Genomic DNA, 16,807 nt, shown 5'->3' on the forward strand with positions numbered 1-16,807 from the left:
TGTTTTACGTCTTTCACCGTGTGGTAAAAACAACAACTTAACTTTATTCTGTGGCTCAATACGATTACGGTGATATCAAATTTATATATATATATATTTTACTACTTTAAAAATATGTGTAACTTTTTTACTTTATTTCGTTTTTTTTAATAGTAAAGCATTTTGTAAGGGGAAAAAGTGGGTTTTAATTTTTTTTCAAATTTTTTTTAATTAACTTTTATAAAAAAAAATGTTTTACTTTTTTACTAGTCCTACTAGGGGACTTTAATATGCGCTCGTCCGATCGCTTTTATAATACACTGCAATACGTTTAAAACGGACAGGCATCTTCTAGACCGTGCCTCTGGCATGATCTAGCAGGCATTTACTTCAGGTCTTATCGCCGGGTGTCGGTGGGGGAGAGAGGGAGCTCCCCCCTCTCTCCAAAACAACTCCGATGCGGTGCTCGCTATTGAGCGCCGCATCTGAGGGGTTAAACGGGTGAGATCGATACTGATATCGATCTCACCCGTTAGAGCAGGGATGCCCCCAGCCCTCTACCTCTGGTAGCTGAGCGCAGGGAGATTTAACGGCTCTCTGCTCTGTTTATTTATTCTGATCCACAGAAATAAATGGAGAGAGCTGTGCACAAGCGCAGCCATCTCTGCCTAGATGCAGCGGCACTCTCAATTTAGGCAGGATGGGGGTCGGGTGACCTCCGTTCTAGAGATGGGTATGAGACCTGCATCTATTAGACATTTATGGAACATCTAGTGGAGTTGGGGATACAACCTTCATTTTAAACTATGAAGGACAACTAAAACCTTACAATGCGCACACACACCACAATTTTATTAGAGGATAAGAATTTCTAGTGACTGATGTATATGGTGACATTCAACAACAGTAAATTGTCCGTAGTGTCTTTGATGTGGCTGCCAGAGATTCTAACATTATTTTTTGGTGTCTAAGCATCACTAGGTATTTGTCTCAACCAATGAGATCTCTGTGAGGCCTGAACAATGTAAATGATTCCAGTTCTTTCCATTCCTGCATGGCTTTTAGCTGCTGTTTTAGGAGTTTGGACGCAGCTAATGTTAAGGCTATAATACTGACCGGTGAGCCATAGGAAGCCCACAAGCAGCTTCTTGTTTTTGCCTGTAAGTTGTAGAAGCAAATGCAAGTGCAGAATTGCAACTTTTAGGTAGCAAACTAAAGCTATTCTAATGGTGGCCGGTGGTTTTCCCCTATGAACTTCCTGTCACTGTTACCGGGTAGAAGATGGTAGTCCACATTACAGAAATAGCACAAAGTTTATATGAAAACAGGAGGCGAATAACATTGGGTCTCCATCAGCAGCTACCTCAGTCTTCATTTTTGCGTGGAGTAATGGTATGGAACTTTTATAGTAACCACAATCCTGGGCTGCTAAACTGGTGTAACCACTTTATAACCTTTGTCCAAAAACACATATGTTCAAAGTTGGCAGAGGTTGATGGCAGAATGCTTTCATACATTATTTCATAACTGAATACGTAATAATCTATCTTTAAAGGGTTTAACCCACGAAAATAATTTATCACCTATCCACAGGATAGAGGGTAAATGTGTGGGTCTGACTGCTAAGAACCTAAGCGACCTCGAGAACGAGAGATCAATGTTTTGCTATCAGTCAGTGGAGAGGTGATAAAAAATTGTTGGAAACACCTTTAATTATAAATGAGTAATATATGGTGTCCATACCATCCCCCTTCCTTTCTACACACAAACCTTTGTAAGTGTTTAGAAATGTCTTAAAAAAATCTGTCTAGTGTAAAACTGTTAAATACTAGATAGAGGGAAGGGTGAACCTGCAGGAGTGAGACACTAAAGCTGAGCGAGGGGAGGAGGGGGAGGCAGCTGCAGTCTCTCTGTCTAGGCTTGTTTGTGGGACCAGCAGAGAAGGATAAAGACCCTGAATATGGAGGTATATCTGCAGCTGCCTAAGTAGTGACTGTTACTTTATGATAGGTACTGTTTTAAATGCTCAAAAGTAGTTTTAATCCCCTATTGTACTAGAAAATGCAATGTGCTACAGTACACACAAATGAATAATTTAACATGGGAAAGTAATTTACATTTATTATAATAACCAACATCTCCAAATATTGCTGGTCAGATTGGGGTGAATTGGCTTGTGTATGGACAGGTTGTGTATATAGGCAGGTTTTGTTCCCTTCATATCATTTCTACAGGGATAGTTAAAGCTGCTCTACAGTGTGAGGATCCTGTTATTGAAGTCTCCTTATTACAACTTTCTGGACACGTATGAGCATTACATGCGGTGAATTGAATTTGGGTGTAATTAGGCTTTATTGTGGCCTTTAGTATACCGTAATTGTCATACTTTAGACACTAAGCTGCGTATATGCTGCAAATTCCATTGACTATAAATGGAGGAGTAAAAATCCTCATCATGCCGTAGCCTACTAATATTTATGGGTTGACTTTGTACATTTACATCCGTGACCTCCAAACTGTCTTTCCAGCTGTTTTCAATCCACATGTCTCTGCATGCAATGGCAGCTGTGGAGTCACATATTGTAGACCACTGTTGTAGATGCATAAGGAATATGCATTCCTATTTATGGTATCTTGCATTGGCAAGCACTTAAGACATGTTCACAACAACAAAAATTGAAAATGCAAAGGGTTCAGACAGCCCAGTGAAAGGGTAACTAAATGTTCAACAAACTTCTGACATGTCAGTGACATCTGAAGTTTTGATTAGTGGGGGCCGAGCACTGAGACCCCCACCAATCGCTAAAACGAAGAGGCAGAAATGCTTGTGTGCGATCTCAGCCGATGTATCGGAGTATGGGCTCATAGATTTTCTATGGAGCCCGTATTCCGATACGTTGATTTCCGGAAAATGCTGAACAGAAACTAAGCGGCTGAGCGCTCACACGAGCACTTCTGCCGCTTCGTTTTAGCGATTGGTGGGGTCTCAGTGCTCGGACCCCCACCAATCAAAACTTTTGACATGTCACTATGACATCGCGTTTTACCTTGTCTCATAACACATAGACAACTGCTTTACGTATGGAGCTGCTGCGCCACAGCAATCTTGCTGGGGGAAGCCGTGACCAGCCAGACAACTAAGTGAAGGGGCCACAGCGACAAACGCAGCGGCTTCTTCACAGTTTACCAGGCACAGCCTGGGACTGCAGTTCTCTGTAGCTCGGTCCCATTCACTTGAATGGGAATGGAACTCCAATACCATTACTGGCGTAAATTATAGCGTAGCAAAGTAGTGGCCCTTGTTGGGCCTCGTATCTTCCTCCACCCCTTCCCCTTTGGACAATTAAAAAAATATAGAAAAAGTTTGCTCACCTCACCGCTCTTCAGGTCTGCTCAGGCTCCCTCTGCATGCTGCGGCTCATACAATGTACTGATGCCGGGCAGTTTCAGGATGTTATATGTGACACTGCTCAGCATCTTGACCTTGTAGAAGCCGCAACATGCAGAGGGAGCATGAGGGGACCCGGAGGGGAGGAGCGGTGTATGGATGGCATCCGGCCATGACTGTTAACCAGAGCCTCTTTAACGGTGCTTTCCCAGAATTAATGAAAAAAGCCCTGTATCTTACATGGATCCAGAGATTTCCCAATTCATTGCTCTTATTTCTCTGCTAGGTTTTATTCAGGCTGACATCTTAGGGGGCATGTCTTTTCTGCTGCATCTCTTCCCCCTCCCTGCCATAGCTTGTATTGTCAGATTGTTCTGTTTCAATGCCTCTGCCTCCTCTCTGCGGGAAGCTTTACAAATGCCACCCATTACATGTCTTTTTAGAGGGAGAGCCCCTGCCCTTCATAACTGAAGAGGGAGAGCCTGCAGCTTACACAGCTTGAGAGGATGAGTAGGAGAGGGGAGAGCTCAACGCTGTATGTAAGTACTGCTGTATGTAGGCTCTCTTTTCACCTAAGCAAACTGCTCCTGTGTGTTACTTTAATGTGTGAGTCTTCATTACTGACGAGCAGAGAAGGCATTTTCTATTAGCTAGTGGCAGTTGGAGAGTGGAACTGAGCATGTGCGACCTCCCTCATTCAGCTAAGGGCCTGTTCACATCACCGTTCACTTTCTGTTCCGGGGTTCCGTCGGAGGTTTCCGTCAGGTGAACCCCACAACGGAAAGTGAAACTGAAACCACAGATTCTGTTTCCGTCACCATTGATGTCAATGGTGACAGAAACATTGCTAATGTTTTCCGTTCGTCACCATTCCGGCAGATTTCCGTTTTTCCGACGGAATCAATAGCTCAGTCGACTGCGCTGTTGATTCCGTCGTTAAAACGGAAACCTGACAGAATGGTGACGAATGAAAACCATTAGCGATGTTTCCGTCACCATTGACATCAATGGTGACTGAAACGGAAGCTGTGGTTTCACTTTCCGTTGCGGGGTTCATCTGACTGAAACCTCCGACGGAGCCCCGGAAACTGAAAGTGAACGGTGAAGTGAACAGGCCGTAAGTAGGAGGAAGTGCACATTACTATACAGTTTGAACATGACGGAGCATGACTAAAATGTTGTAAAGAGAATATCTCGCAAAAGGAGCATTTTTGTAACCTAAAGTAAATTACAAAACAAATTATTTCAATAGCATTTAATACTGGGACAGCCCCTTTAATAAATCTGTCATGTCTTGCTATAGCGGAGTAGGAGGTTAAAATTGGCAAATGAAGCGACAGTTTTAGTAAATCTGCCCCAAAGTAGATCATTAGAGTACTTATACTATTTAAATCCATAGTACGAACGCATATAAGAAACTTTGTAATGTATCTTTACAGAAAAATGCCTCTTTCTTAACCTATCCCCCCCCCCCCCTATTTTCTTGGCTGTTTACTCACCCTGCATTCATCGATAGAATCTAAGCTTCACCTAGGAATTTAGGTTATAGCTGCACATAGCGGTCAATGTTGAGGAGAGGGAGGAGCAGAGTGAGAGAAAAATACAGAGATGCTGCTGCAGCTTCTAGTGAGTGGTATAGCTCACCCCAATTCTGCATTCACAGCTACACTGCTCCGGTGTGATAGATAGAAACAGGAGAGCAGGGACCTCCTCTTCTCTCCTTATTCTGGTATGGCAGACGTCATAACCGCTTGTTTATTCACCCCACTGGAGCTGAGCTGAGGGGAAACTGACAATTCGAAATAGAGCCTACAAAAGAGAAAAACAGCCTATTCTCAAGTCACCTGAAAGATATAGGTATGCCTTAGGCTGGGGCTAGACCTAGATTGTTTTTTTTGTAGGAATGCATTGCACTAGGGCTCCACACAGAATATTTATGTCACTACAAAAAAATCGCTGTGATATCATTGTCCATAGGAATGCAGTGACTTGCTTGAAAATCTCTTCAAAATCTCTCCTGACAAGTGTGTAGCTCTGAAATCCCAGCATGTAGCGATCAAGATCAAAACCAAATCGCTTGACTGGAGCGATATTGAAGACATTTTCAAGCTATTCAATACATTCCTGTGGACAGAGATGTCACAGCGACTTTTTCTTGTGAGACAAATAGCCCTACTTTAATGTGTCACTATGGACAGCGATTAAATCGCTCACTACAAAACAACAGTCTGTCTAGCCCCGGCGCTTCGTTTTATTTGCTCCAAAACTGGAAAATTCTTTTAAAACACAACAATGTTAATGTCCTGAAGTGACCAAGTCCAAACAGTAGTGCAATGATTAATGGCGAAAAACTGCAGTGTCCACATGTTCAAAACTGATACAGATCTATTCACATGGACTCGAGGTGGTTGTTGTGTTCAGAGATGCTTCCCAATAAATACTGACTTAGGAGGGGTGATTGCTTTGTGTTCCATGTTTGTAACTAAAGATCACTTTGTAGTTTTGTTTTCACATTGATGTCAGTCTAGCTTTCTTTTGATTTAAAAAAAAAAATTCTAATTAAATCTGCGGTTAGTCAATGTTGTTACACCATAAAACATGAATAAGTCCAAGGGCGGTGGATTCTTTGTAGGCACCGTACATAAGGTGAATGTATCTTTAAAGTAAAGCAAAGTATAAAGTATTCTGAAAGCCTATCAATAAAACATCTAACTGATCACAACTTATGTAACTATTCGTATGGGAAAAAATGCTGCAGGCACTGGGATGCATTCCTGAAGTTTTTAAAGGGCCATAAAGTTAAAAAAAAATATATTGCAATCCACAATGTGTTATGTTATGTGTTATGAGTGGCATCAAGTTTCCATTCCTTCCAGGGAATACTGCATGTGAAATAATAATGTTTTGAAAAGGTGCTCGGTGAACTTAAAGGGAACCTGTCACCAGATTTTAGGGCAGTAAACCCTCAGCATGTCCTTTTTCCCGCTGAGGTTTAGCGTCCTAAACTTGCCCGTCTCAAAACTGTCCATTTGAGCATTTTGTCTAAAAAGAAGTTATAAATTGCCGGAGAAGAGTCCTGACATGAGTCCAGGTGTACTCTCCTCGGTTTCATCTGAGCATGTGCAGGATGCTGTTGGACGCCTCTCAGGACTCTTCTCTGGTAATTTACATACAGCACACGCGGTGTTTTATCTTCTGGTCAGACAAAATGTTAAAAAGGACGGTACTGGGAGGGGCATGTTTAGGACGGTAAGCCCTAGCAGTATGTCAACATGCAGGTGGTTTAGTGCCCTAAAATCTAGTGGCTGGTTTCCTTTAAGTCCATCCTCAGACTATAAAATGGGGAGACTTAAAGGGGTTTTCCCACGAGGGACATTTATGATCTACCGACAGGATATGTCATAAATGAACGATAGATGCGGGTTTCACCTCTGGGACCCCCACCTATCTCTAGAACGGCGTCCCCTAAACCCTGTTCTACCTTTTTGTGCTCGCGCTGACTCCTGGCCACTTCCCGATTTACATGGTTGGAAGTTACTGAAACAGCGTAACTCGCTTAGCTACGCTGACTCCATAACTCCCATAGTAGTGAATGGCAGTTACGGAAGCCGCGTAGCATGCGAGCTATGCTATTTCTGTAACTACCATTCAGTTCAATGGGGCTTACGGAAACCGCGTAGCTCAGCGAGTTACGCTGTTTTCTCCCTCATGGTCGGAAATCAGCCGTAACACAGAGGTAGAACGGAGTTTAGTGGGCCCCGTTCTAGAGATAGGTGGGACCTGCATCTATCTGACATTTATGACATATCCTGTGGATTTGTCATAAATGTTCCTAGTGGGGGAAAAACCCTTTTTAAGATGGCTCGCTAATTTATTTTCCAGGCTAATAAATTGGATATTTTTGTGCATTCCTTTTTGTATTTTTTTTTTTCCTTATTTATTTCTAGATCTATTCTGAGTTTAGGAGTATAGTTGTGATTGGTGTGGGAATAAGACAAAATGTTTGTTTTTAACAAATTAAATACAAAAGTATTGAATATATATTTTGTGTGTGTGTGTGTGTGTGTTTAATTTTTTTTGGGTTTTAGTTAATATTAACAAAACACTGATTTGAAGTTCTTTTCATTACCATTAAATATTGTGTATACTTCTGCGTAATGGTTTATGAGCTGGATTTTTGTGTGTTTTTTTTCCACACAGAAGAACAATCTACAAGTTCAGGAATTTTATTTAAAATAATAAATAAACATAGGAAGTGCAGAGGTGGCCGCTCTATTGTCTTAAATTATGTGGAATGTTGTTGAAATGGGAACTACTTTTCCTTTTCAGGATTAAGGCTTGATATTATAATTCTTGAGTTTGTCACCAATAGCAAATGTTCACACCTCCTAGTCAAACAGTAATTGCCAAATATATATAATCGCACATTGCTTTAGATAAATGTCTTGTGTGGAGCTTCTTCCTAAGCTTAAGTAAGCCTGTTTTCTTTTCAATTGCAGGTTTTAGAAAGTTAAGTCTGGATGATCTCCGAAAAGCCTACATAGTTAAAGACGTACAGCAATATATTCTGCATCGTTTAGACCAAGAAGAAGCTTTAAGGCAACATTTAACTAAGGAAACTGCAGAAATGTTAAATCAACTACACATTAAAAGCAGTGGGTGCTTTCTTTACCTGGAACGTGTATTAGATGGCGTTGTGGAGAATTTTATTATGCTTCGTGAAATTCGCGACATCCCTGGAACTTTAAATGGTTTATACCTCTGGCTTTGTCAGCGGCTATTTGTAAGAAAACAGTTTGCAAAGGTCCAACCAATATTAAATGTGATTCTGGCTGCTTGCAGGCCTTTAACGACCACTGAACTTTTCCATGCAGTTTGGACCAAAAACATGTTATTAACCATGGAAGATTTTCAACGGAAATTGGATGTTCTATCTAAAGTCCTTGTAGATGGGTTTGGAAACGCTAAAATCCTCTTCCATTACAGTTTTGCAGAGTGGTTGCTTGATGTCAAGCACTGCACTCAAAAATACTTATGTAATGCAGCGGAGGGACATCGAATGCTTGCAATGAGTTACACGTGTCGAGCAAAAGAACTAACCCCAGTAGAGGTTCAACAGTTTGGATTACATCTCATACATTCAAACTTGCAGTTAACCAACTCTGAATTGGCATTATGGATGATCTGGAATGGAACATGTGTTAAAGACTCTTTGTGTACTGTAATACCAAAGGAGCAAGAGGTGCTACAATTGCTAGTCAAGGCAGGTGCACATGTTGACAGCGACGATGACAGAACTTGTTGCATTGTAAGGCAGGCCTTGGAAAGAGAAGATTCTATCCGCACTCTCCTAGATAACGGAGCATCTGTGAATCAGTCTGACTCAAATGGAAGAACTTTGTTGGCAAATGCTGCTTATAGTGGTAATCTTGATGTTGTCAATTTACTTGTTTCAAGAGGATCTGATCTTGAAATAAAAGATGCCAATGGACAAACGGCACTTACTCTGGCTGCTCGACAAGGACATGTAAAGGTTGTAAATTGTTTAATTGGATGTGGTGCAAATATAAACCATTGTGATCATGATGGATGGACGGCTTTAAGATCTGCTGCATGGGGTGGTCACACTGAAGTTGTTTCTGCGCTTTTATATGCTGGAGCAAAAGTTGATTGTGCAGATGCAGATAGTCGAACCGCTTTAAGAGCAGCATCCTGGGGGGGACATGAAGATATTGTACTGAATTTGCTACAGCATGGAGCCGAGGTTAATAAGGCTGACAATGAAGGTAGAACTGCTTTAATTGCTGCAGCATATATGGGTCATCGAGAAATTGTTGAGCACCTTTTAAATCATGGTGCAAAAGTTGACCATGAAGATGTGGATGGGCGAACTGCTTTATCAGTAGCTGCACTATGTGTTCCTGCAAGCAAGGGTCATGCATCAGTAGTAAGTCTCCTGATTGAACGGGGTGCAGAAGTGGATCATTGTGATAAAGATCTTATGACTCCCCTACTGGTGGCTGCTTATGAAGGACACGTAGATGTTGTTGACTTACTCTTGGAAGGTGGTGCCGATGTTGATCATACTGACAAAAATGGTCGTACACCCCTTCTTGCAGCAGCCTCTATGGGGCATGCGTCTGTAGTTAACACGCTACTTTTTTGGGGTGCTGCAGTAGATAGCATTGATAGTGAAGGTAGAACTGTTCTTAGCATATCTTCCGCTCAAGGAAACGTTGAAGTTGTGAGGACGCTCCTGGATAGAGGCCTAGATGAAAACCATAGAGATGGCGGTGGATGGACTCCCCTACATATGGCTGCGTTTGAAGGCCACAGATTGATATGTGAAGCATTGATTGAACAAGGTGCTCGAACAAATGAAATTGACAATGATGGTCGAATTCCTGTAATATTGGCTGCGCAGGAAGGTCATTATGACTGTGTGCAAATTCTTTTAGAAAATAAATCTCCAGTTGATCAAAAGGGATATGATGGGCAAAATGCTTTGCGTGTTGCTTCACTAGAAGGACATCGAGACATAGGGGAATTACTTCTTAGTCTTGGTGCAGACATAAATGCCAAAGATGCTGATGGAAGGCCAACACTTTATATATTAGCACTGGAAAATCAATTAACAATGGCTGAGTATTTTTTAGAGAACAGTGCAAACGTAGAAGCTAGCGATACTGAAGGAAGGACAGCCTTACATGTTTCCTGCTGGCAGGGACATTTAGAGATGGTTCAGTCCCTCATATCCTTCAGAGCCAATGTCAATTCATCAGACAATGAAAAACGTTCTGCCTTACAATCTGCTGCTTGGCAAGGTCATATGAAAGTTGTTCAGCTTTTAATTGAGAATGGTGCCCTTGTTGATCATGCATGTAACCAAGGAGCCACTGCACTTTGCATTGCAGCCCAGGAAGGGCATACTGATGTTGTACAAGTTTTGTTAGAACATGGTGCTGACCCCAACCATGCAGATCAATTTGGAAGAACCGCTATGCGTGTTGCATCTAAAAATGGACATTCACAAATAATTAAACTTCTTGAAAAATATGGAGCATCGACTCTCAATGGCTGCAACCCTTCTCCTGTTCACACAATGGAGCAAAAAGCCTTAAATCCTTCATCTACAAAAGTGCAGACTTTAACAATTAAATCAAATAGCTCATCCAGCACTGGAGGTGGTGATGTACATCCTACGATGCGTGGCTTATGCAATGGTCCATCTCATGCTTTTAGTTCTCCTTCAGAATCGCCGGATTCCACTGTGGACAGGCACAAGTCCTCTCTATCAAATAATTCCCTAAAAAGTTCTAAAAACTCTTCTCTTCGAACAACCTCTTCTACAGCAACTGCTCAAACTGTGCCTATTGATAGTTTCCATTGCCTTTCTTTTACAGAGCAGATTCAACAACATTCACTTCCACGAAGTAGAAGTAGACAGTCAATAGTATCTCCTACTTCAACAACTCACTCTATAGGGCAGAATAATTCTCCCACAAGTGAATTTGAATGGAGCCAAGTCAAGCCTAGTTTAAAATCAACAAAACCAAGTAAAGGGGGCAAGGCGGAAACCTCAAATAAATCTAATTCTGTGTCAAAGAAAAGCAAGCAAAGCAGCTGTTCCCAGTCTAATGTATTAGAATATGAAATGACTCAGTTTGACAAAAGAGTGCATGTTCCAAGTCCTGTGACTGGTATGAATGTACCACTAAATCAAATTCCTGAAGACCCGTCAAAAATTCAGATTACCTCAGTGCAGCAGGAGGTCGGTCGTTCTCAACAGCAGTTTCTTATTCAACAGCAAAGTGCGGAACAAAAGAAAAGAAATGGAATCCTGACCAACCCCAATTATCACCTTCAAGGAAACCAGGTTTTCCTTGGTAGAGTTTCTGTGCCACGTTCAGTACAAGGTCGAGGGCATCAAGAAGTTTTGGATGGCTACCCTTCAACAGAAACTGAGTTAGGCCTTAACCAGTCACTAAAGCTTCAGATTGATGGAACAGACCCTAGCTTTAATTACAAAAAGGAAACACCACTATAATTGGTAATTGTTTTTGGTTTTTTGGATTGCCTATGGTTCTGTGCATTTTAAGAAAATATAAAAAACTTTGGCCCTCATTTATGAAAAGTAGTGCAGACAAAGTACAGGTGTTACCCCAATTCAGATTTCACTTATTAGGGCATATTCACACTTGGCAGTAATGGTTCTGCATGCAGCAATCAATTGAGGCCAATCTGCATTTAAAATATCTGCCGCACTTACTGTCCCTTATGTAAAGGTACCCTGTTTTCTGGAGTGCAGTTTAGAGAATCTGATCACCTTTTTTGTTAGTTTTTGTAAATGAGATATAGTTTCTCTCCTTGGAACTAGTCTATATACAAAATGCAGGCTAACTTTAGAAGTGCATTATTTTACTAAAGTGGCAGCTTTTTAGGTAAATTTATTAGTTAAAAATATTTTTAAAGAAAACCTCCTACATACAAAGGGGTTTTTATCAAACATTTATGGCCTATCCTTGTCCACCCACAGGACCCCTGCCGATCAACAGAACAAAGGGGCCGCGGACCATTCAGGTGAACCAGACTGAGCTATCATGCGAGGCACAGCTTCCCATACGGACAACTGTGCCTGTGTAAACTCCTTCATTCTGTTGACCGATGGAGTCTAAGGTATCAGACCCCAACCGATCAAACCTTAATGTTCTTTCCCAAGAAGTCCAAAGTTCCGGAAAACCCCTTTCAAATAATAAGTCGACCCTGTTTCAGCGCTAGGCACCAGGAGCCATATTTGGCTGAAAAATACAGTTAACGCTTTAGCAACACACTCCATAAGCTTTTCTCTAGTACAGAAGGTGTATGCGCTAGTCTTCCTAAAAGATTGATGATCTTTGACGTTCCCTGTTGCTAAGCAACTGTGCAAACTCTTGAGCGCACTATCTAGCAACCTCTGCATTTACTTTAAACTACAATTTCTAAAAGTTTCCCTAATCAATAACTACATTTTGTAACTTTTTTTTTTTTTTTTACTTTTTTTTTTTTTTTAACTCGTGTTTTCCTTTTACACAGACAACAAATAAAAATTTTCGGTTAAATTTAAAATAAAACTTAGCTTATTACATCTTTATTAGCTTCACTGCTTCTCTACAGAGTCCTGGTAAAATAAAATAAAAAATGGGACAGACTTGGCATGTACACTGATTCCATTAAATCAGATGCTGACTATAACCCTTCTTGTTTCAAAAGTCTTTCCCTGAGAAAAATAGGAAATAATATTCCTGGTTAATACAATAGGACAGAAGTATACAAAATATTCTTAAATTGTATATTATTGGCTTTTAATAGTTAAAAATGCATTGCTCATCATCTGCTTTTGATAGTAATTATAACCTTAACTCTCTGAATTTCAAGTGATTCCTTTAGGCCTCCAGATATGGTTCTGCACCGGCATTGTGAAGATTCGCTCAGCGTTTTGTTCAACCTATTTTAGCACCTAAAATGGGGAGCGGTGCCATAGGGGGCAACAAAGAAATGTTTTTCTCTGTTCCCTCTTATGCGGTAGGACTGTATTCTAGCTCATAAGAGTATATTCTCCACACATATATTGGCATAGGTATGAGGCCAGATGAAAATTTTCTAAAGTCCGACTGCTATGTCTTCCAACAAAATCATGCATGCTCAGATGGAGATGAGCTGCTGCCAGACACCTCTGGAAGTGGCTTATGTCCCCGGGAAAAAAGGATCAGGTATGCTAAAATCCAATTTGCCCACTCAAGGAAAAGTTGGTCTGTCCCCATATAAAGTAGATTGTCGACCCATCCTGCCAAAGTCTGCGGGCTGGAACAACGTTTTTGTAGTGTGTATGGCCAGATTCAGACTTCCATCATAGGTACTAGTATAAACATAGTTACTTTCACTGAGTTCTATAAAGCAAACTAATTGTGAAGTATTGGTCACTTTTGGGGGGGTTTCCACTGTTTTGGCACCACAAGACCTCCTTCAAACCTGACATGGTGCCTAAAATATATTCTAAAAAATAGAGGCCCCCAAAATCCACTAAATACTCCTTTTTGCTTCTGAGGCCTGTTTTTCAGTCCATTACCACACTAGGGCCACATGTTGGATATTTCTAAACTGCAGAATCTGGACAATAAATATTGAGTTGCGTTTCTCCGGTAAAACCTGTTTTGCAGAATTTCTTTTTAATTAAAAATAAATTTCGGCAAAAAAATAGAAATTTAGAAATTTCATCTCCTACATTGCTTTCATTTCTGTGAAACGCCTAAAGGATTAAGAAACGTTCTGAATGCTGTTTTGAATACTTTGAGGGCTGCTGTTTTTAAAATGGGGTGATTTATGGGGACTTTCTAATATACAAGGCCCTCAAAGCCACTTCACAACTGAACTGGTCCCTGAAAAAATAGCCTTTTGAAAAAAAATTCAAAATGTGGGAAATTGCTGCTAAAGGGACATATGGGAAATGTTAACTAGTAACTATTTTGTGTGGTATTACGATCTGTAATAATTTTTGGTGTTTTTCACAAATATTGAATTTATCGACCAAAATTTTTCACTAATATAAAGTACAATATGTCCCGAGAAAACAATCTCTGAATCGCTTGGATACGTAAAAGCATTCCAAAGTTATTACCACATAAATGAAAACATGTCCGATTTTTTTAATAAATAGTCTGTGCCGCAAGGTTACAACAGGCTGCGTCTTCAAGGGGTTAAGGTGGCCATATTATTATTATTATTATTATTCGTCCCCATTGAATCATTGCTACTTATCAGGTAAAAAAAAAAAAACGTTTACCAGAGATTCACGTAAGATTAGGCGTAAGGTATTGCGGAGAACTGCGTTGTCATAGTATTGAGCGAATAATGAAATGATGCTTCTGGTGTGCAGGTTTGAGGCTAGTGCACCACAGCGACTAAAATCCCTACATTACCTCGTAGCACAATGTTTTACTATGGGGAAAAAAAAGTCCAGAGACCATCGCAAGAATTACGTCATACTCAAAATTTTTGCCCGTGATTTTCATCCCTCACGTCGTGGTCATAACGTGTTTTTTTGTCACAAGTTTTGCAAACTCCACAGAGAAAATCGCAGCAAAAAAAGTGAATTTCCGGCACCCCACATTAATGCTGAACGCAGGTTGTGATAATGCTACGACTCGCAGGGGAACATAGGTCGCGGTGCAGCTTTAGACCAGGGTCTAGGCCTTTTTATTATTGTCGGTTAGCAACCAGTTTTTATATGATGTATAGGTTCAATTCCTAATTATATATCTTTCTCTTACAGGTTGTAAAAGCACAAGACTATAGTATACTGGGGGATAGAAGACACCGCACCGACAACCGCAAAGCTGTCGGTTCTGGCTTCTGTGACATCTGAAGTGAAATTGACTTGAAAATTGCTTTAATGTGCCTTCCTGTAGGCAACATAATGTTAACAAATTGTTAAAAATGTTCTTAAAAATGTTTTGTGCACGGAAATGCACTTTGTACCTGCACCTAGGACCCTTTTTCTCTTTTCCCGTTAAAAACAATTGCGGCTAGCAGCTTTTCAGATGGAAGCGAAACATAAATATGCATGTCCTGCCATGAACTGTATGACTTCCCCCCCCACTCGTCTCGTCGCTCCTGTTTAGTAAGAAGACATACGGCTGAAAGAAGTCCAGCCCTGACAGCGTCTAAAAATATAACCTGTGCAAAGGAGGCAAACGTTGTAAATGGAAAAAAAAATCTGACTTTTCTGCAGTATTTACCTCCACTATGTAACTAACAACCTGTGTCTTGCCTAGACATGCCCCGCACAGTCAAGCAATGCCCATCCCCCCCACCCCTTTGCAGTGGAGTTGAATGTATTAAGCTCAACTTTCCTTTAAAAATCCTATTTATCCGCCACTGACTATCTCCGTGTTATGTATTTTTCTGGTGTTAATGTTTTTGATGCTTATTTAAAGAAACTTTGTAACCAGTTATGTGGTGTTTGTCCAGTTAGAGGAAGGAGTACATATCTACCTGTTTATGTAAACCGTGGACAGATACACATGTATGAGCTAAATTGACTATAGTTCCCTACATAGTAACCGTGTTGAAGCATATTTATTTTCCATGCAGCGCTCGAAGGTAATAATATAATAATGACGCCTCTGCTGAGAAATTGCAACATGTTGTCAAAGTTTTGAATTCCTTGTCCCTGTGGGATATATACTTAATTGTAAAAACAAGTTCTTAAACAGTCGCCTTAAGAATGCTAACTGCTAATTAAGTCATACATAAGGGAGTACGCTGGGCTTTGCTGTACTGCTCAGTCACCGGTCTGTTAAGTAGAAGTATTTTTTAAGTTCGTTAAAAGTTGGCAATTTCTAATTACGTTTTTTTTTTTTGTTTTTTTTTTCGGGGGGGTGATAAATGTCCATGTAAACAAACGGGCTTCCCTTTAAGAGCAAGCTGACAGCCTGTGGTTGTAGGTTTTTATTTCGCTTTATTTTTTTAAATAGTACACCATGTGTTAGTACAACACTGCTATATTGAAGGGGTTGTAAAAGATTAGAGTAGAAAAACATGACTTCTTTCTTTCAAAAACAGTGCCACTCAGTGGGTTGTGCCAGGAATTGCATCTCCGCTCCATTAAAGTTAATGTGGCTGCAATACCACACACCACCTGTAGACTGGTGTAGCACTGTTTGGAAGAAAGCAGCCATGTTTTTTACTATTGGGCAACTTCTTTAATGATCCTCATCAATAGTTCATTGTGTCTACTATAGTTCTTCACACAACATGGCTGTCTCCATTTGGCGTGTTCAATGTGCTGTCATTTATTTTAAATTGTTTTTCCAACCAAACGTTCGAGGTTCCACAATTGGGTGGAAGAAAATATATATATTTTTTCCCAACTTTGGTCATTCCCCCCCCCCCCCCCCTAAGAACTTGTTTTAACTGGTAAAACCACTAGTATTTTTATTTTAATGCATAAAAGATATCTCAGCGGGAAGAAGCGGATCAAGTAACTGCTCTGTGAAACATTTACGTTTATTCCATTATTTCCGATTAGCCAATGTGCTTTATTATTGGTGGTTTTGCTTTCTAAACTCTGCAGTATTTCATTTGTCTGTATTATGTTACTTTACAAATCATTTACTCTGCTATGCAAATGTATTTTGCTCCATCCTTTATGGAAAAAAACATTCATTATACTTTTTTTTTTTTTTCTGTTTTTGAATGTAAATATCCAATGTAAATTGAATTAAACATTGTAAATTTCTTTTTATTTTATTCCTTGTATGATATTCAACAAAAAGACTCCTATGTATATGAACGTGCATAATAAATATATTTGCTTTTCATCAAATCTCACTACTTTTTAAATCTTTAATTTACAGTTGCCATCTTTTACTCCCTTTTAGTTGGTCTCGCTGCCGTTTTGAG

General features: G+C 40.3%; 1 protein-coding gene across 3 annotated transcripts in view; it reads left to right on the forward strand.

The window, feature by feature from the left end:
* The window catches only part of ANKRD50 (ankyrin repeat domain containing 50), a 50,746-nt gene extending 34,187 nt beyond the window's left edge, over nt 1-16,559 (forward strand). For all 3 annotated transcript variants that reach the window (XM_075860475.1, XM_075860476.1, XM_075860477.1), the window contains exons 4-5: nt 7,867-11,417; nt 14,676-16,559. In XM_075860475.1, coding sequence (XP_075716590.1) covers nt 7,867-11,414 — 3,548 coding nt within the window. In that variant the 3' untranslated portion in view covers nt 11,415-11,417; nt 14,676-16,559. The remainder of the gene's footprint in view (nt 1-7,866; nt 11,418-14,675) is intronic.
* Nucleotides 16,560-16,807: the final 248 nt, after the last annotated feature.

This window comes from Rhinoderma darwinii, chromosome 1, assembly GCF_050947455.1.
Source record: "Rhinoderma darwinii isolate aRhiDar2 chromosome 1, aRhiDar2.hap1, whole genome shotgun sequence".
NCBI lineage: Eukaryota > Metazoa > Chordata > Amphibia > Anura > Rhinodermatidae > Rhinoderma > Rhinoderma darwinii.